At 36.8% G+C, this 19,920-nt stretch overlaps 1 protein-coding gene across 8 annotated transcripts in view; it reads right to left on the bottom strand.

Moving 5' to 3' along the window:
- The window catches only part of AFTPH (aftiphilin), a 76,870-nt gene that overhangs the window by 14,741 nt on the left and 42,209 nt on the right, over nt 1-19,920 (bottom strand). For 6 of the 8 annotated variants that reach the window (XM_004369271.1, XM_023733314.1, XM_023733317.1 and 3 more), the window contains 5 exons: nt 18,292-18,443; nt 14,153-14,279; nt 13,683-13,739; nt 10,739-10,861; nt 4,450-4,510 (listed from right to left, as the gene is read on the bottom strand). In XM_004369271.1, the coding sequence (XP_004369328.1) occupies nt 4,450-4,510; nt 10,739-10,861; nt 13,683-13,739; nt 14,153-14,279; nt 18,292-18,443 (520 nt within the window). Of the gene's footprint in view, nt 1-2,828; nt 2,913-4,449; nt 4,511-10,738; nt 10,862-13,682; nt 13,740-14,152; nt 14,280-18,291; nt 18,444-19,920 lie in introns of all 8 variants that reach the window. The other 2 variants (XM_004369270.2, XR_002824461.1) reach the window with 2 other exon arrangements.

Genomic DNA, 19,920 nt, shown 5'->3' on the forward strand with positions numbered 1-19,920 from the left:
GTTTTTAATCCTACACTCTCTTTGGTACCAATAAATTACCTGAGATAAAATGTGCAGTAGTTTCAGGGCATAACAGATGAGCAGAGTGTAAGGAAGGCTCTCTTATAGCTCTATCAATTTTTACTTATTTTTTCTAAAACAGCTCTGCAAGATCAGCAGATAAAACTATATACAAATGCATACATTTACATTAACAATTTTCCTCCCTTTAGGATGTTTTAAGGTTAAGGACAAAAATCAGGAACTGGACTCTATTAACCAACTCTGAAGATGATTAACAGACGAAAACACAGATCTCAGATGTTTACAGAAATCAAACGAGCAAAAAGCAGCTTCCACAATTAACATCTCCAGCAAGGGAGGAAGGCTATAGAAAATACATGTTGACTCTCTCAATTTCTGAGTATTTCATTAAGGTACAGTTTCAAAATTTAAAAGCATCTTTTCTTTTTAGTTCTATAATAAGTATACGGGTTGCAATTAAAATGTTAAGAAGTTGTGAGTGCCTGCAAATGGGTCAAATGAACCCCCAAAACCACCCTCCTCCACTTTGAAGGGTTAGATTCCAATCAACCACAAAATTTAAGTTAATGTCTAATGCATAATGCAGAACAAACAACTGCCTTCTGACTGGCAAGAGGAAGGTGCTAGTAAAAACTTAGTTGGGTTTGTAAAATACTAGGCCACTTGGCTGTCAAACAGTAAAGTGGGACATTAAAACAACAACAAAAACATGGCAACAACATTCCCCCTCCAGTCCCCAATAACCACCACTACCAAAAAAAAAACCCTTTATTTTTCAAAAACAAGATAACTATTAACTATACACTGAAAACTGGAGAGTAATTTATTTAATGGAAGAGGGTTTTTTTTTTTTTAACAGAACCTTAATGAGGCAGTTTAGTTACATAACTAAAGCTAGCCAACCAAGTTCTATGCCAACCTCCTAAGTCTCACACACAAAATAATTAAATAACCGCAAGCTAAGACAATATGACTTTCCCAGAAACAAGTCAGAAAAAGTGCAAGCAAATGGTGAAATGGAATACCAAGGAAGGTGCTGATACCTGTAGCTTGATGGTAAATTTTAACAAAACCCAATAGCAATAAAAAAAAAGCCAAAGCAAATTTATAGTAATCGAATTTATACAGCAGCTAGAGCATGTTAATGAAAATACTAAAAGAAAATATTTAAAAGATCCCAAAGTAATGAAGACTGCATTTGACCATGCTAAGTTAGCTTCCATTACAGCTCTAAGCTTCTGAAACCGCTTGTTCTTGAAGCTGTGTACACTGAGCCTGGTTATCACGTCATTTCTGTATTTCTTTATATAGTCGGGTTATTTGTGCTCTTATGGATGGTTTTTAAATGAGTTTGACAGGTAACCAAAAATTAAATTTAAACCAGATTTTAAGGTATTAAAAAAAAAAAAAAAAGTGACCTCATTTAAATTAGAATACAGTTCATGGCAAAACAAAGTTGAGAGCAAATTTTAAATGGGAGCTTGGTAATTCATTCTTGGGAATATAGTAATCAAGAAAGTGATACACAATTGTTGGGGTTTTTTTCTCCATTAAGTATTAAAAAGTGTCAGACAACTAATTAGGTCACCCAGGTCATTCCACAGATCAAATGTATTTAGAAGTAATTTAAGTAAATAGTAAAAGATCATTCTGAGGTCAAAACCAGACACAGATTGGTTTTTCCTATGCTTACAAAATCCTGAAAACAATGAAAATGATAACCAGGGGCTTGGACTTGAGGAATCCAGTTATTCTAGCAAGTGGTCTTGGGACTTCCCTGCAACAGGATCGGATTTCTAAGCCACATCTTAGAGAAGGGCACCCTGGGTTCCAGGCTCACCCTCAGCTGACTCTTGGTCTCCCCCATTTCCCAGCATGGTTCCTACACTGTTGGAAGTGGGTGGTAGCGTAATCTAGTGGGACAGAACAAAACCCAGCAAATTCTCTGGAACCAGGCTGACCAATGGGCATGATTACTAAGCTACAAGTTAGGATGACAGGGACTCATTCAAATCCTATTAAATCAAAGGTAAACATAAAAATGTCATTATAATTTTAATCTTTTATTCAGTTAGAAATGTACAATAGTCCTCTGGTCAATAAAACTGAACTTTCTCGCACGGCTGAACAGTAATTTAACAGGCACTCTAATTAAGTTTTACTTTCTAGCTTTTACTATCTCACAGCAATTACTTTCTACTATTAATTTTTGTAACGGTATTTTTTTCTCCATGGCAAACTAACAGTATACTTAAAACAATAATAGAGTTCTATGTGGACTATACAACTAAGTGCTAGACTCTAACATTTTGGAAACTAATTATACATTTGCAGCACTAATAAACAGGTGAATGTTAGAATTTATAAAGGTTCTACTATCACAGGCACCACCATGTAAAGTCATCTGTGCGTACTAGACTATTCTCAATATCTCCAAATTTGTATACAGCGCTACAGAATATGCTTTTAAAAATAAGCATATAAAACATCACATTTTCCACTTAGAGGGGGGAAAAAAAAATCCCTGCCTTTAATGGTCTAAGGACATTGGGGCTGTTTTATTCCTAGAAACTACTTTCGGCTCTGAATACTACATTCTGAGAAAGCATTCCTTAAAACACGTTTCACATAAGTCATTTGTTGTAGTCAGACACTAGAAAATAACAACAAGGAGATGAAAGAAAGGCATTCGAAAGACACGATAGAGAATACAATCTAGTTGTTTCCTTGTTTATAGGAAAGTCAAGTGATGTGGTCATGCTTTAGTAAATAAACTAGAATTGTGGTTTTAACACTCTGCTGACCTGGGATTGTGGTGCTGCTGCTAGAGCTACTGTCATCCACGGGCCCAAAGAAATCAAGGTTCAGAAGAGTGGAACCTCCACTAGCTTGAAATTCAGTGACCGTGTTGGTAGGCAGCCACACAGAAGGTAAGCCAAGGGAGGAGGGGTTATGTGTAAAAAGGGGTAAGACACACACTTGAACATGCAGGTTAAAATTAGTAGTCATTACACATTTTAAAAATCAACATTAAAACAATGTGTACAGATTAGTTTTTCATTTCTAAGGACATTTCTAAAGTAACAATTTAGTTCAGTGTACATTTTCTCATGTACAATGTAAATAATTTAACACTTAGTAAGGTTTTAGTTAGAAGGAGTTCAGTTCTTTCAGTCAAAACTGGAAGCCATACCAGAAAGACCAAGGGGGAAAGCGTACCCGTTAAAGGGAAACAATACTTTAATCTCAGTCCAACATCAAGTCGTACATGCCCAAATCGATCTTTCATGTTAGTAATGCCGGTTTCTAATTAATGATTTTTAAAAAGTGACAAAGTTGTCAGTTTCAGGACACGCACCAATACATTAACTTAGTTTAAAATAAAATAACATAATAAGGAATGCCATAACTACTCTACCCTGCTGTGTAACCTCAAGTTGTACTGTTCCCCTTTAACTCTGAAATGGTAATCAGAAATAGTATACATTTTTAAAGAAGTTGTTTATTAATAGAAAGCACGATGATTTGGCTGAGTAAGACACCAGACAACAGTAAAAGGTGCATCCAGGCTTTCCTTCAGCACTATGTTATTCAATTGGATGCTTTCTGGATATCCTAGGACCCCCGCATAAGGCAAAGTTGAAAGAGTGACAGGTGTTTTGGACAATGTTTCAAACAATTTATGAAGTACAAGGAGTAAGAGTAATTGTATCTCAGGGTCCACTTAAAACTTGTGGTGTCAACACACTAGAAAACTAGCACTGTGTGTTACTTATTTTAAAGACCCCACATTACTGGAATAAGTTATTTCTTTTTCAGGTTTTTTTTTAAAAAGCCATAGTGATATCAATTATTTCTGGAATTGCCCACTAGCATTTTGAGATACGTTTTAGAAAAGGATCATGAAAATAATTTGTTATCCATCTGTACACAGGTGCTCTTATAAAATATTACTAAATCTGAAAACTACTTTGAGTCAATAAATACGGATGTACTTGCACACTGTTTTTGGTTAAGTAATTGTGCTTTGTGCTTTGAAGCAGCGTCTAGCCACAAGACTTTGCATCCAAGAAAACTCCATAAATTCAAACTCCAGAAAAAAGTTTCAAGTAAATTGGTCTTCGCTAAAATATCGTTTAAATTACCTAGATATTTGTAAAAAAGAAAGAAGCTTATTTTGACTTAAATAAACTAAAATTCTACCTAGTTCCTACTACCCATATTTGGACATCAATACTGTTAATAATAATAGTAACGGCTGGTTTCTTAAGCAATTACCATTCAGAAAGAAAGCCTGAATTTCCAAAGATAAGAATAAGAAGTTATGTTCAAACGAAAAGGGAAATCAGCAGAGAGAAGTCTGTCTGAACTTTGTAGCTTTCTTAACTCTAGCTCTGGTGCTAGAGGCTCTACGGAGAGACGTACCATCTAAAGGGTTAGTAAGGCCACTGCTACTCCAGTCAAACTGGACGGGTGGTAGAGACTCCTAGAGTTGAAAACCAAAAAATCAAAATTAATCAGTACAGGCTGTAGCAACATAAAGATTTTTTTTTTTTTTTTTAAACTACTATAGCAAGATCGCTATGCAACAAAATACCTAAAGACAAAATTGGGATAATTTACAATTTCATAAAGTCACCTGCAGATCCTAACACAAACTGACCAACAGTACAGCTTAATGACATTTAAACAGTTGTATCTGAGAAATGCTGTATCTTTACATTTTCAAACAGAAATTTATGGACTGATTCTTTGTCAAGATTTCAATCTTCTCTCAAATCATGATTCAAACTATTGGCTTGATTACAATAAAAAAACTTCACTATTTTTTCACTAATGAGTAATTTAATAACGTACATATGAATCATGTCCAATATGAGGCATATTTGAAAATGTTAAGTTATTTTAAATTACTATAAACCAAAAAACCAAACCCGTTACCGTTCAGTCCATTCCGATTCGTAACGACCCTGTAGGACACAGCAGAACTGCCCCACAGGGTTTCCAAGGAGCGGCTGGTGGATTCCAGCTGCCGACCTTTTGGTTAGCAGCAGAGCTCTTAACCACTGTGCCATTAGGGCTCCTTATATTACTACAGCCACTTAAAATTTCTTAATAATATAATGCAATAGAGAAGGTACCATACTTAAAGTGAGGAGATTTTGGTTATTTAAGACCAAGTAACCATTAAGTAACTACAGTTGTATGACCTTGCACAATTCTGTTAATTCAGTTGGTCTTCTTTATATGAAATGAGAAGGTTCAAGATCTTTACAATTCCACAAATTTTGAAGAAAATTACAGGCCATTAAATGGGTATTACATTTTTAAAAAAGGGTTGATTTCAAGTATTTATTTTAATGACCTTCTCTAATTTAGAAATTGCTTATAATCAGATATTGAAATCTAATTCTAAAATAATGCCTTAAAAAGGATACTCAGAACTGATTTGAACATTCTAGGTTTTCAGATTTCATAACTGTCAAAACACATAAAGATAAAATGAGCAAATGGTACATTTTTTTGTTTTTCCTAAATGAGCACTGATTCACTTTAATAATATCCTTGAAGAGAAAATATTTTGGGATTTTCTTTTTCTTTTTTGGGGGAGGGGTGCTGACAAGTCTTATTGAAATAACCTGTTTTATTAGATTCAATACATATACTGGTAGAGATCAGAAGGATTTTAAAACAGAAAAATGCCTATATTTTCAGGTCTCTCTTTTTTAAATTACTTATCACTGTATTTTACCAGGTGCTCCTTGGAAACCCTATGGGGCATTTCTATTCTGTTCTATAGTCGCTGAGTCAGAATCGACTTGATGGCAATGGGATGCTTTACGATATGGCCAAAAAAATCAAAACCAAACCTGCTGCTGTGGCGTCATTCTGACTCATGGCAACCCCATGCGTTACAGAGTAGAACTGTTCCATAGGGTTTTCTTGGCTGTAAAGAGGCAGATAGCCAGGCCTTTCTTCCGCAGTGCCATCAGGTGGGTTTGAACCACAAACCTTTCGGTTAATAGTTACAGGGCAAACCATTTGTGCCACCCAAGTACCTTTTACTGTATGGCAGGCACTATTAATACTTTATACTCATTTTTTTTTTTTCTGGGTAGGTAAAGATACTGCTCCCTGTAGGAAAAAGGCATGAATAGGTTGTTGTTGAAAACTAATCCCATGATACTATGATACTGTTGTCTTGGTAACTGGTATACAATTGATATGCAAATTACTATCAGCATTTAGCCCCAAGGAAATCAGGTCAGGCCTGCGTGTTGAGTGGGGAGGTATAAATCAAGTAAAACGCTAACATAATTGGCTGCAGAGGTTAGGGAGGTGGTGGGGTGGGGAGGGTGCGAGGATGTGACTACACAGAGATCTTCTTGATGATGGAATAGTTGTACATCTTGACTGTGGTGGTGGTTACACGAATCTACATGTGATAAAATGACACAGAACTATACACATATTGCACCAATGTCCAATTTCTGGTTTTAATATTATATTATGATTATGTAAAACATAACCATAGGGGAAACTTGGTGAAGGGTACACGGAACCACTCTGTACTATCTTTGCAACTTCCTGTGACTCTATAATTAAAGAAAAGGAAGTTAAAAAAAAAAAAGAAGCAAGAATGCTGGTGAATACCTGGTTTATAACCTACCTGCAGGAGCGATAAACAATATTCAGAAAAGATCTTCTTTAGTTTATCTCAAACACAAGGAAAAGACAAGCAAAAAAACCGCTACGCATTCCCATGATATAATTTTAAAATTATATCATTCCACTTCTAAATCAGTAACACTTTATGATCATATTCAACACTGAGTGGATGGACAAAAGCCTAGGTTTACGTAATAATAAAAATTTCTGGATAAATGGAGCAAAGCCCTTTCATTAACATGTTTTCTCTCAAGGATGTTCAGTAGCTGGATGCTTAGAAATATTTCAGTTATTTGCTAGAATTTTAGCTTTTCATCCAGGTGTATGGCATTTTAAAGACACAGCCAATATTATATATAATGAGGTGCTAAAACACAAATCAACATTTGGTGGAAATGCGGAAAATGAAAAACAGGAAACCTAAGCAATCACAGGCTAACTAAGGACAATCACTAGTAAGATAACTTGAAGAGAAAGCACTGGAACGGAGCATTTCAGAGCAACCAGAAGCAATGTGATATGAATGAACAGTTACTGTAGAGACAGAAGCACAAAGGAAACAAAACCTGTTGCCATCGAGTCGATTCTGACTCATAGCAACCCTATAGCACAGAGCAGAACTACCCCATAGGGTTTCCAAGGAGCAGCTGGTGGATTCGAACTGCCGACCTTTAGGTTAGCAGCACTAGATCTTAACAACTGCGCCACCAGAGCTCCAAACGAAATAAGGTCATAACAAAAAGAACAAAAATATGGAGGCTGGAGATAGGACATCTTGGTTCTATTCCTAGCTGTACCACTGATGCGTGATTCTGGATAAAATCACTTAGCCTTTCCAAATATGCTTTCTTATTGTAAAAAAGGGAGCGTGGTACTAGGTGATTGTTTTTTCTTTCTTCCACCTCTAAAACTCTGACTCACAACTGAGAGAGCCACATCAAGTAGGCTAAGAGAGGAAACTTTCTAGTGCTGACTAGTTGCATAACTGCTAGACAGAGAATTGCTCGACTCAGCATTGAATTAAGTGTGGCTAAAGTACTGATCTTACTAAGATGGTCATTATAATGGCACCATAAATGGTGTGGCCTTGAAATTCAGTGGATAAAGGCAGGGGAAAAATAAAAAGGTATCACTACTGTTTTTTACCCTTAAGCTGTCTTTCCAGGTAAAAGTATCGTAGAAAAAACACCATTGACGGTTACAAAAAGTTAACAAATTCCTATTAACGAGATGCAATGGTTACAAGATTAATGAGTTCAAACCAATTTGGGGGAGAAAAAAATGGGTACCAATGTTGGGACAACAATACATAGATTAAATAGCATGCAGACACAGGGAGCATCATACAACCGTGCTAAGTTGTAAAGTCACTGTTTAATGATGCCAAAACCAAACACATAAAAGGAAGGTTTGGTACATGTTTTTTGAAAAACAAATCAGGTATCGTTCTGGTCTTCCCTGACACATTTTGCTAAGCTTCTAGCACTAAAGGTACGGTGTTTCATCTGAGAAATATGACTAGCGGAAAGATGTAATAGTATTACCGCACGGCTAAAAAGTAAAATAAATTCTAATATGCATTCTGAATCTTCATTTTGAGTGTGTGTATGTGTGTGTTAGAGTGAAGACCTACAGAGGCTCGAGTCAATTCAGAAATAAGTTTGAAGAATTTCTATTGGTAAATATTATTTTCACTGGTTCTCAAAGAAGCCTAAAAACTAAAAGTAACTGAGATTCATGAACTACCACAAAAAAGTAGAGGATACATTTGTTAATTTAATATTTATCTACATGTTTTTTTGAAAGAGAAATATGTGCCCTGAACAGAATAAAAGGATGTATGTTTGATTAAAAGCAGCTTTTCAATACAAGTAGCAAGAGACCAAATTCCATCTTCTTGCAACAACAAAAAAAAAAAGATGTTTAAATGTTGCAAAAAATTTGCATACTTGCCTACAAACAGGGAGACAACAGTCCTTCAGTTCCAAATGCATAGGGTGTGTGCGTGTGTGCGTGCGTGCGTGCGTGCGTGCGTGCGTAGATGGCAGCAGCTGAACACATCCCACTGAGCTAGAACTAACCTCTAAGAGTCTTCCATTATTATATGAACACACATGGTTTTTACTAGGTCATCTAGACTATTCTACTTTTAGTCAGATCTATAATCAAACTATAACAGAAAGATGATTAGCTATAAGGCATTACTAGAATGAAATATGGAATAAGATCGACCAAATCAGTGAGGGGTAAAAATGACTAGTGACAGCTACCTTGGATAAAATAAGCAATGGTTTATGGGGTTGTTAACACCTGAAGTGGGTGGACGAGGAAGAAGAGGGCAAGGAGGCAAGCAAAACTGGCAACAAGTGGCCTCAAATAAGAACAGCTCCATTTTCAGGAAATGTACTAAGTAGTTACCCAAATTATTTTCCTAACACTTAGCACTGTAGGAATAAGAATGTCAGCTGAGGTAGAAGCGAGAATGGGCTGTGGGAGAAGTCATTTTGGAAACTGCAGAGATATAGCAGGCCTAGGAGAGCAGTTGATAGCCAGAAGACAATATCAGGATGACAAAAAGAGAGACAAGTAAGGACAGATTTTATCTACTGAGACGTTTTGCCCAAGTCACCTTGCCTGTTGCCCAACTAGGGCATTTCACCCATCAGGCCCCCTTGGCCACTTATTTAGTGCCAGTAATAGGCTGGCTTCAAACTGAAGTTTAATTGCACATAGCAGGAATATTAGATGCTTCTTGGTAGACACAACTGAAAAGAGTATGACCTATGTTTATATCATTTTTCTATGGTAAGTTCTTCAAAAACTGGTTCTACAAGGTTATCATGCCCCTTGCCCCTAAACTAAAAACTCATTGCTGTCAAGTTGATTCCGAGTCACAGTGACCCTACAGGACAGAGTAGAACTGCCAGAGGGTTTCCAAGGAGTGCCTGGTGGATTTGAACTGCAGACCTTTTGGTTAGCAGCTGTAGCTCTTAACAATTACGCCACTAGGGTTTCCTACAAAAAAGGGTTCTGTGGTCAAGTAAATTGGGAAATGATGAATTAAAATAAGGTAATTCAATGCAGGGGTCTTCAGAGTCCTTAACAGGCATGCTGGGCCTCTTCAAGGGTGGTGGTAGGGTATGATGGAGAGCATCTCTGGGGACCAGTGTTCAGTGGAACACATATTTTGGGAAAGGCTGTCCAAACATACACTTTTTCTGTTAGATACAGTTAAAGACAATAGTTAAGAAATGAAAAACATGGCAAGAACATGTTTTAGATATGGTAATGTTCACTTAGAAATATTAATCTGAAAAACAACATGTAACCAGCACTCAGTCTGTTTATAATATGACATGGGAAGCAAATCAAAATGGCCCATTTTCCCCAGATAAAAGGTGAGAGGGAGGACTTTAATATTAAACTTATGAGAGTGAAATAAAATTTGTGCTTAAATGTGCCATGGAGGTAAAGGATAAGAAAGGTAAAACAACTTGTTTCCTATCCGTACAATGTATTATTAAGGCCACATCTTTTTCAACTTAACAGTTTTACTCAAACTCTCAAACAACAGTTTCTGAGGCAATGAACACACCCAAATTCTACCACTTTATAAAATGTCACAGGCTTTCGGGAAAAACACACAATAGCAGACTTGAAAAGTTGGTGTGAATGCAGCATATCCTATTTTTTTTTAAAATCTAGCACTTACCAGATGTGTGTGCCAGTAATTATGACCATACAACACTCAAGCCACAATGGACTTTAGAAATAACCTGTTTTAAACTCTTCATTTTATAGGTAAAGAGACTAAGGCCTGAACAGGTTTAAGTGACTTACCATAAACACCCAGTTCTCAAATTGTGTCTTTCTGTTTTTGAAACTAAAGACAATTTGTTCACTGTATTCCAAGGGATGTTTATAAATAATCATAATCCATCCATCATCAAATTAAAACCTCTCAGATTAAGGGAAAGAACAGTATGTGTGCATGTCTGAGTACATACATACAAAAACGTATCTACACACATCTAGATCTTTTTACCTGGAATCGATCAGATGTACATGTGTTCATCTCTGGTGACATGGTAGTTGTCTGACCGATGGAAGCTATTTTTTCTGCAGCAGATAGTGGTTTCAATGGTTCCTTGGTGGGCTCTAACATACCCTGAAAAAGGTATATTAGTCATTAACAAGGGTAGGGGGATCCACCCATAAACTTTATAAGGAAGTTAATCTAGCAGAAAGCAAAAAGCAAATACAGGTCATTCGGAAAGTACCAAAGGCAAAAAGGAACTATTCTTGATTTTGTTTACAGAGAATCTTGCAGCATTATAATGGGAAATGCTTTAAAACTGTATTTTTAGAACCCAAACTTTTTGAAAGAAGACCTCATATTTTAAATCAGATTTGTTTTAAAGTACCTAATTACCACTGTCATATAAGCACAATTTGGGATGCGGGGTGGAAATTAATATATTACATCCAGGCCCTAAGAATACAACACTTTTTATGATGGCTCAGACACTGAAATTACAGGAAAAGGCTCCATTTGTGCACATGACACCATGATGATGCTCGGAGAAGTGAGAGCTGATTCTAAAACATGTCACATGTGTGGTGGCTGCTACACTTTCAATGTGAACTTAGTGTTTGACCCCGATCTCCATGCATGGGAGTCTGGGTACTTAGTTCTTGCACTGGTAAAGCAGAGACACAGTCGTCTGAGAGGGCACCATCTCTCACGTTCTGCTGGCTATGTTAAAATCTAACACACTTTCTGAGTATAAAGGCAGACATGAAGATGTAGAAATAAAAAAGAAGAAAAAAATCAGTTTATGTATCAACACTCTACCAAACACTAAATGGGCAATAACCCAGGCTAATAGCTTAAAAATAAGTCAAGTTTTTATACATTTTAAAATAATACTTAATAAGCCCCTGAACATTTACCACTTAAAGGTTATAACCAAGACAAAATTATCCCTTAAGGGGGAGAAAAGCCAAAGCTGCTAAGTCAGTAATATGAGAATCTGTAGATTCTGAAAAACAAGTTTTTAGGAGAATCTCCCCCCATAAAGTAGAGCATAAGCTGATTAAGCAATTTACAGGTTCAAATCTTAACAATGATGCACGCTAAGACAGAAAAGCAAAATTAAGTCCAATGGTCTAACTCAATACCATGTATGTTATACAGGTTCTCTAAGCACCTTTATGCAAAGCTGTGATAATTCGTTTGGCAAAATAATTACTGGTTTCAGCCTAGTTTTCTAGTGTGAACCAGTGATGCTCAATGTGTGGTCCCCAATCAGCAGCTTCAGCTTCAACTGGGGACTTGCAAGATGTACAAATTTTGGACCCCATCCTCAACCTACTGAACAAGAAATTCTGGGGGTGTGCCCAGCACTTTGTGTTTTAAAAAGTCTACCAGGTGATTCTGATACACATTAAAGTTCCAGAATCAGTGACTGAAATGATTGTCTCAGAGACTATTCCTCCAGATAAAATGAAAGTATTGAACATCTAATATGCAAAGCACCACTGGGAAAAAAATAAGGTATAATTAAAATTTGAAACTAGGTGTTAAAAAGAGTTAAGTTTCTAAATGAAAGATATCACAAAGGTGGGGGAGAGGAGATGAATTTACATTCACTAAATAAATTTTCTTATTATCGCTTACAAAAAATGGTAGAATTATTTATTACTAATAAAGATTGTAATGAAGGTAGAAAAAAGCACATCCCTTAGCCTCCAAGTCCTCAGACATTAAGGAACAGGATAATGTGCTGAGACTACACATAAGCATTAAGCAGCTCGCTGCTCCCAACACATGGATGAAACTGCCACAATCACATCCCTCGTTACTGCTCAGAACGTGACAATAACAATGCTAACAACCTCTAGAATGCTACTTCGTAAGAAAAACAGAAATCCAAATACCAGTAAGTTACAGAAATGTTCTGGATTATATTCACCCACAACAGAAAAGACTGCAGGAATCATCAAGGTGTCTTCTTAAGTACAACACAACCATTTACAAAGCGGTAGAAACTGACAAAAAAGCCCAAGCACAGAAATTTTTTGCCCAATTTCACTAAACAAACAAAACTGCAAAAACAAAACAAAGCAAAATGTTCTAATTCAACATCAATAATTAGCACTTATTCATGGAAAAAGTCTGTAGATTAAACAAGTTCCACAGCAAATTTGCTTTCACATGGCACATAATGGGCTGTATAACTTAAATTATGTACCAAGGATTCCTTATTGTTTTGCTTATTTTCTTGAACATAGTGTTTCCCCTTTATTTTGAAGTTATTGGTGAAAAATTAAAAATATTTTTAGTTTAATAGATAGGACGTTTTTATTCACCAATAACTCAAAGACACACCAATAAACACAAGCACATCAAACTTTAAAATGTGATTGGGTCTTGATAAGGTACAGAATGAAAATTCCTCAGTTATCCTGGACTACCTGGCATATCCGAAAAAAACAGAATTCAACACATTTAAAACATTACTGGAAAAACTGAGGGCCTAGTGGTTCTGGCTCATTTTCATTTACTATAATTTGATATTTTTCAGGCTTTTAAATACATTCATAGCCTCAATATTACATTATTTAAAGCTAATCACGGCTGGATTAAAACATATCTTTAAACCCTGAGATATAGTTTAGCATCTTCTTTTTAAAGGCAAATTTAGAAAAATAAAGAAGAGAAACCTCCAAGGTACATTTTACAAAGAGTTCAAGTGCTAATATTACTAAGACAAAAAATAAGTCAATCTAAAACAAAACTGTATCTGTGGTTACTGGGCTATAGAAAATTCTATTGAAGTGATTTCTGAGATTAAAAAGGATATTATATTTATACCCGTTCCCACACTAGATGCCCCTTAAAATACACTTTCTATGTGATGCTGTGTAAGATGATTTTACAGACAAAAGCAGTAACGATAAACACACAGAGACATTTTTGTACTTACCAACCCTGCTGCATACATGGGCACTATAACAGGCTGCTTCTTATTGCCCGTGAAGAGCTATACACGTGTTAGAGAGAAAGAACATACGTTTAGAAAATGATTTGTCATATAAATATTTCCCAAAATAGGTTTCCAATGCCTTATTACATACATTGCGAATGATAAACTGAAGAACCTGTTGAACTGCTCACGTGGGTTATATTTTTGATATCCTAGTCCAATTCTTTCATTTTATAGCTAATAAAAAACATTAAAATAACTTTTTCTAAAAATAAGAAGTATCAATTATAGAGAAAAATTCAGGTGGATTTATATTTAAAGGTTGGCATATTCAAACTACATGAACATTTAAACAAAGTAACATTTATTTTTCAGAGGAACTAGCTCATCACGTGTAACTGACTGCAAGAGAATTTTTTAAAAATCCATAGGTTGATTAAAGGATTTTTAAAGGTACTAAACAAACTCACAATGTTTCGGGTGTCTATTCCCAAGGAGCACAAAAGCTTCTTGTTGCTATGGGAGCCACCCCACTGGTATCTCAAGCCATGTGCGTCGTGGATATCCTGAAGCTCGGTCCACACATCCAGCAGTTCCCTGCGAAGTCCATGACGAAGCCACCAACAAGAATAGGTTACTCCACAGCTTTCATCATGAATTCTACTTTTAATACAATTATGACATACTATACATTGCCATAATCTTGTGTCTATAATGAGCATACAACTATTATCTGTATAGAACAGCCAACACTTAAGTCATTAGAAAAGTAACTAAGTTAAACAAATTTGAAACAATATGAAATCAAGCAGAAACAAACCAAGCAGAAATTTAACTTGCATGTTATTCCTTTTATTATTGTAAAAACAAAGAAATAATTTAAAAAATCATTCAGCATCTTAATTCAGCTATTCAACATTTGTGTTTATTCCTCAAGTCCTGGTTCACAAACACCCAGCTGCAATTATAGTATATATATAAATTGTATTCTTTTTGCTGTTCCCCGTCTGCACATGTATCTTTTTTAATGGCTGCGTAATGTTTTACTGGACTGATGCACCATCATTTATTCAGCCACAATCCTACAGTTTTACATAAATTGTTTTCACCGTTTGACTGTTATAGTTAGTAAGTGCCATGCAGTTAATTACTTAATATGGCCCTTCTAGCCATAGTCTTCATGACTCTCACAGAACGATTGGGTGGGACTATGCAAATAAGGTGCATGGGACCCTTGCAGGGTGGGACCATGTAAATAAGGTGTATGGAACCCTAACAAGGGGATTGGTCAATCTTGCCATCCCATTAGGATTAAAATGAGCCATCCCTGAGGCTTGGGAGAGGGGACTTCACTACTATCAAGAAAAAAGAGTCGGGAGTGGAGCATGTCCTTTGGATCTGGAGTCCCTACACTGAGAGCCTCCTGGACCCAGGAAACAGATCCTGATCTGTTTCCTGATCCTGATGCAGAATTGTAGCCTGTTGATCCTGATTCTGAGTTGTAACCTGTTACTTCCCTAATAAACCCCGTAACTGTAAGGATGGTCTGTGAGTTCTGTGTGGCCCTTGCAATGAATTATTGAAGCTAGCAGAGAAAAGAGTTGTTGTGGGAGGAATGGTTGGTGTCAGAACTGGTAAAAAGGTTGGAGGGTGGAGGTATGTCTGACCTCCAACTCATAGGAATCAGCCTTGGGCTGATGTTGATCTTGATTCTCCTCCCTCACCCTCCCTTATGAAGTTAGAGGAAGTCAGATGCCCCTGCCATGCCATTTTTATAGTAAGGCAGTGAATACCTTCCTGTATTTTTATGGTGTATGTGTTGTTGCACAGTTGTATTAATTCCCTAGAATGAATCTCTTGGAGAGAGATTACTGGGTGCGAGAGCATAAACTTTTTGAAATTTCTATCTGTAAAACCAATACATTTCTAAAAAACACACCTAAGCAGTTTCAAGATGGCAGAATATAAACTTTTCTGTCCTCTCTCTTCTCAGAAATCATCTCAAAATAATAATAATTAAAAAAAAAACAACATAAACTCTATCTTCAATGAAATTATGAGATACTTAAGACTCTAACCCACTAATATTGAGTAGTAACTGACTTAGCAGAATGGAGGAAGGAGAGACCTGCAAAAGGAGAGAATACCACTGGAGGCGGAGGGGGATGAGATGCAAGACAGCAGCCCAGGAATAAAGATAACCTTGAAATTAAAATAAGAAAATCAGTCTAGAACCTCTAACATCCAACTAATAGGAACTCCAGAAAGAGAGAACAGAGATAATATAGAAAGAAAGTAACTATCAGGGAACTAGTATAAGAAAACTGTCCAATGCTAAAGAACAGAGCCTCCAGACTGAAAGGTCCTATCTAGTGTCCAGCTCAATAAATGAAAAAAAAAAAAAAAAGGGCCCACATCAAAACACTTAACTGTGAAATTTCATAATACGAGCAACAAAGATCCTAAACTATAAGTTTAATGTGAGGGTTGTTCTTGTTAGGGGCCATTGAGTTGGTACTCACTCACAGCAAACCTATGTACAATAGAACAAAACACTGCCCAGTCCTGTGCCATCCTCACAATCACTGTTGTGCTTGAGCCCACTGTTGCAGCCACTGTGTCAATCCATCGTGTTAAGCCTCTTCCTCTTTTCTGCTGACCCTCTACTTTACCAAGCATGATGTCCTTTTCCAGGGACTGGTCTCTCTGATAACACATCCAAAGTACATGAGACAAAGTCTAGCAATTCTTGTTTCTAAGGAGCAATCTGGCTGTACTTCTTCCAAGATAGATTTGTTCATTCTTCTGGCAGTCCATGGTATTCAATATTCTTTGCCAACACCATAATTCAAAGGCATCAATTCTTTTTTGGTCTTCCTTACTCACTGTCCAGCTTTTGCATGCATATGAAGCACCTGAAAATACCATGGCTTGGGTCAGGCGTACCTTAGTCCCCAAAGTTAGACACCTTTGCTTTTTAACACTTTAAAGAGGTCTTTTGCAGCAGATTTGCCCAATGCAATACACTGATTTCCTGACTGCTGCTTCCATGGGCATTGATTGTGGATCCAAGTAAAATGAAATCCTGAACAACTTCAATGTTTTCTCTGTTTATCATGATGTTGCTTACTGGTCCAGTTGTGAGGATTTCTGCTTTCTTTTATGTTGAGGTGCAATTCATACTGAAGGCTGTAATCTATGATCTTCATCAGCAAGTGCTTCAAGTCCTCTTCACTTTCAGCAAGCAAGGTTGTGTCATCTGCATATCAAAGGTTGTTAACGAGTCTTCCTCCGATCCTGATGCCACATTCTTCTTCATATAGTCCAGCTTCTCAGATTATTTGCTCAGCATACAGATTGAACAAGTATGGTGAAAGGACACAACTCTGGTGCACAACTTTCCTGACTTTAAACCATGCAGTATCTCCTTGTTTTGTTCGAATGACTGCCTCTTGGTCTATGTACACGTTCTTAATGAGCACATTAAGTGTTCTAGAATTCCTATTCTTCAAAAAGTTATCCAGAATTTGTTATGATCCACACAGTCGAATGCCTTCGCACAGTCAATAAAACACAGGTAAACATCTTTCTGGTATTTTCTGCTTTCAGCCAGGATCCATCTGACATCAGCAATGATATCCCTTGTTCTACATACTCTTCTGAATTCTGCTTCAATTTCCAGCAGTTCCCTGCCAAGGTACTCCTGCAACCGCTTTTGAATGGTCTTCAGCAAAATTTTACTTGTGTGTAATATTAATGATATTGCTCAATAATTTCTACATTCTGTTGGATCACCCTTCTTTGGAATGGGCTCATTATGGATCTCTTCCAGTCGGTTAGCAAGGTATTGGCATAGAAGAGTGAGCACTTCCACCAGTGCATCTGTTTGTTGAACTTCTTAATTGGTATTTTGTCAATTCCTGGAGCCTTGTGAGGGTAGAATATAATAAAAATTTACCCTCCCCCTACCCCTGCCATGTACTCTTATCCACAGGAAGCTATGAGAGAATGTGCTCCACCAAAATGGGATCTAAGTGAGGGAAGCACCAAGACAACGCATGTGAGAAGCCTAGACTGAAACAATTACGATTGGAACAGGAAAACGATGGAACATATAGCCTAACAGGTTTGCTCACAAGTAAAATTGTATTAACAGGCTGTTGGAGAATATGGAAAAACTTACTGAATGAAAAAAAAGAGGCAGTTATTAAGTCTAGGAAAAAGGTGTACTATAAAAGAAACAGTAGCTTAGCAGTGAATAGTAGTTACACAATTATAATAATGAAAACACCCAATAACAATTTAACTAAAAACTGTGGTAAGTATATTGGGAGGATGAAAAGAAGAGAAGAGCAGGTATAATCTAAATTCACATCATATTAGGCAGTCAACAGATAATACATAACAAAGGAGACTGAGTAGAATACTGATTTAGAAATATCAAAAGAAATCGCTCAAAAGTGGAGAGGCAGGGGGTTTTCATTCTAAGCTTGATGTTTTAAGATAATTAATGTTTTTTAAAAATCTTAAGCTTTTAAGATCAGCTTATAAATTGGAACAATTGAAACTAACAAAAATACATGCTATCCAAAACCCGTCTCCAACTCACCCGCTCTCAGCTGAGGTCTCATTTGTTTTTCCTGGCCAGGTGCTTGCTTCCAGCAAGTGCTTCAGAGAAGTAACTTCCTCTTCAGCATCAGGGACAAGTACGGAAGGAAAACATGCTTCGAAAATTCGCTCCAGGCGGTTTAGTAAAGCTGTCTGCATCAAAACACCCCCCCCAAAAGGGTTATTTTCATTTCTCTAATTTTAACAATGCCGTAGTGTTTTCCTTAACACGCACACACCCTCCCCGTTAAAATCACCACTCAGGTGCAGAAACACTGAATGAAAAGGACGTAAGTACTACACATAGAACGCTTGCTCTAAATATTAGATTATGCTAAATAATCATGGTGATAATACAGTAGGTGCCAAATACATGTAGCTACACGTCAAGCATCATACCTGGTACTTTACCAACATTATCTTATTTTATCCATTTCAAAATTCTATAAAGAAGAAAAATTACCCAGTTGTATAGTGAAAAAGCAATCTCAAAGTTTGAATAATCTGCCCAAAACAAAACAGCCAAACTTGACAGCCAGCATTCGTATTCTTTTCCATCACACTGGGACATCGCCTACCACCATTCACATACTCTAGACTTAGGAACAATAAGATTGGATGCCTCTGAAAAGTATTATGTTAGTATAGCAAATAAGAACCCTTTTCTTGGACACAGACACTTGAAGTTTAGAAGACTTTAAAAAAATACCTCTGTTGCCAACGGTACAAACCAAAGTAGGAAAGAATGTCTCAATCTTTACATAAGAAATTCAGCAGCTCATTTATCATTTTGGTGATCCAAATTATCTTTTAGAAATTCCATTTCTCTACTCTTCCATGGCGCATGTACATATTTTTTTGAATAGAAAACTACCTTCCTTTCAAGCAAAGCCTGACTATTCCCTAGAGTATTTTCACCAAGGTCAGACAGACAAATCTCTTGACATTTTGGAGTATTTTCTTTAGTTAAAACTTGTTGGATTTAAATTAACATTTTTGGGGTGCTGCTAGATGTAGCTTACATGTGCAACCTACAAGAACACTTATTCCCACTTCCCTAATTGTAGTTCAGAACCATTTCAGATAGTTTTCAACTTAGCACAATTTACTACTCAAACATCAAATAGGAATACAAACTCTTAATAAGTTAAAGCCTCTGGAAGATTAACTGCACTACTGAAATGATACTCAGCGGACAAGAAAATGCCACATCATGGTTATACCTCCTGCCAGGTAACAAAAACAAGGTAAGACCTGATTTCTGTGGTGTAGTATAGTCCACAACCAGGGAAATGGAAAACAAAAGGAAACGTTTTCACAAACATATTTTCCAAACCAAAATCTCTATTTTGGATGCAGCATCAGGGCAAAAAGCTTCACACTGCATAATTAGTCTCGGGGTGGTCTTCTGTGAACGCTACCCAAGTTACTCTAACACCTTCATTATATTCACCTGTGAGATATGGGAAACAGGTTCTCGTTATCAATTAATGGAACCTGTAGGAAAGGGGAGGCTCAAGATCCCAAGGCTTGTGAAAACTGAGCGCATCTAGGGACTCGGCACTCACTCTCCTCAACAGAGAGCATGGACAGAGCTGACTCTGAAAGGGATCAGGTAACCATCTAACTG

The sequence above is a fragment of the Trichechus manatus genome, unplaced genomic scaffold (assembly GCF_000243295.1).
Source record: "Trichechus manatus latirostris isolate Lorelei unplaced genomic scaffold, TriManLat1.0 scaffold00004, whole genome shotgun sequence".
In the NCBI taxonomy this organism is placed as follows: Eukaryota; Metazoa; Chordata; class Mammalia; order Sirenia; family Trichechidae; genus Trichechus; species Trichechus manatus.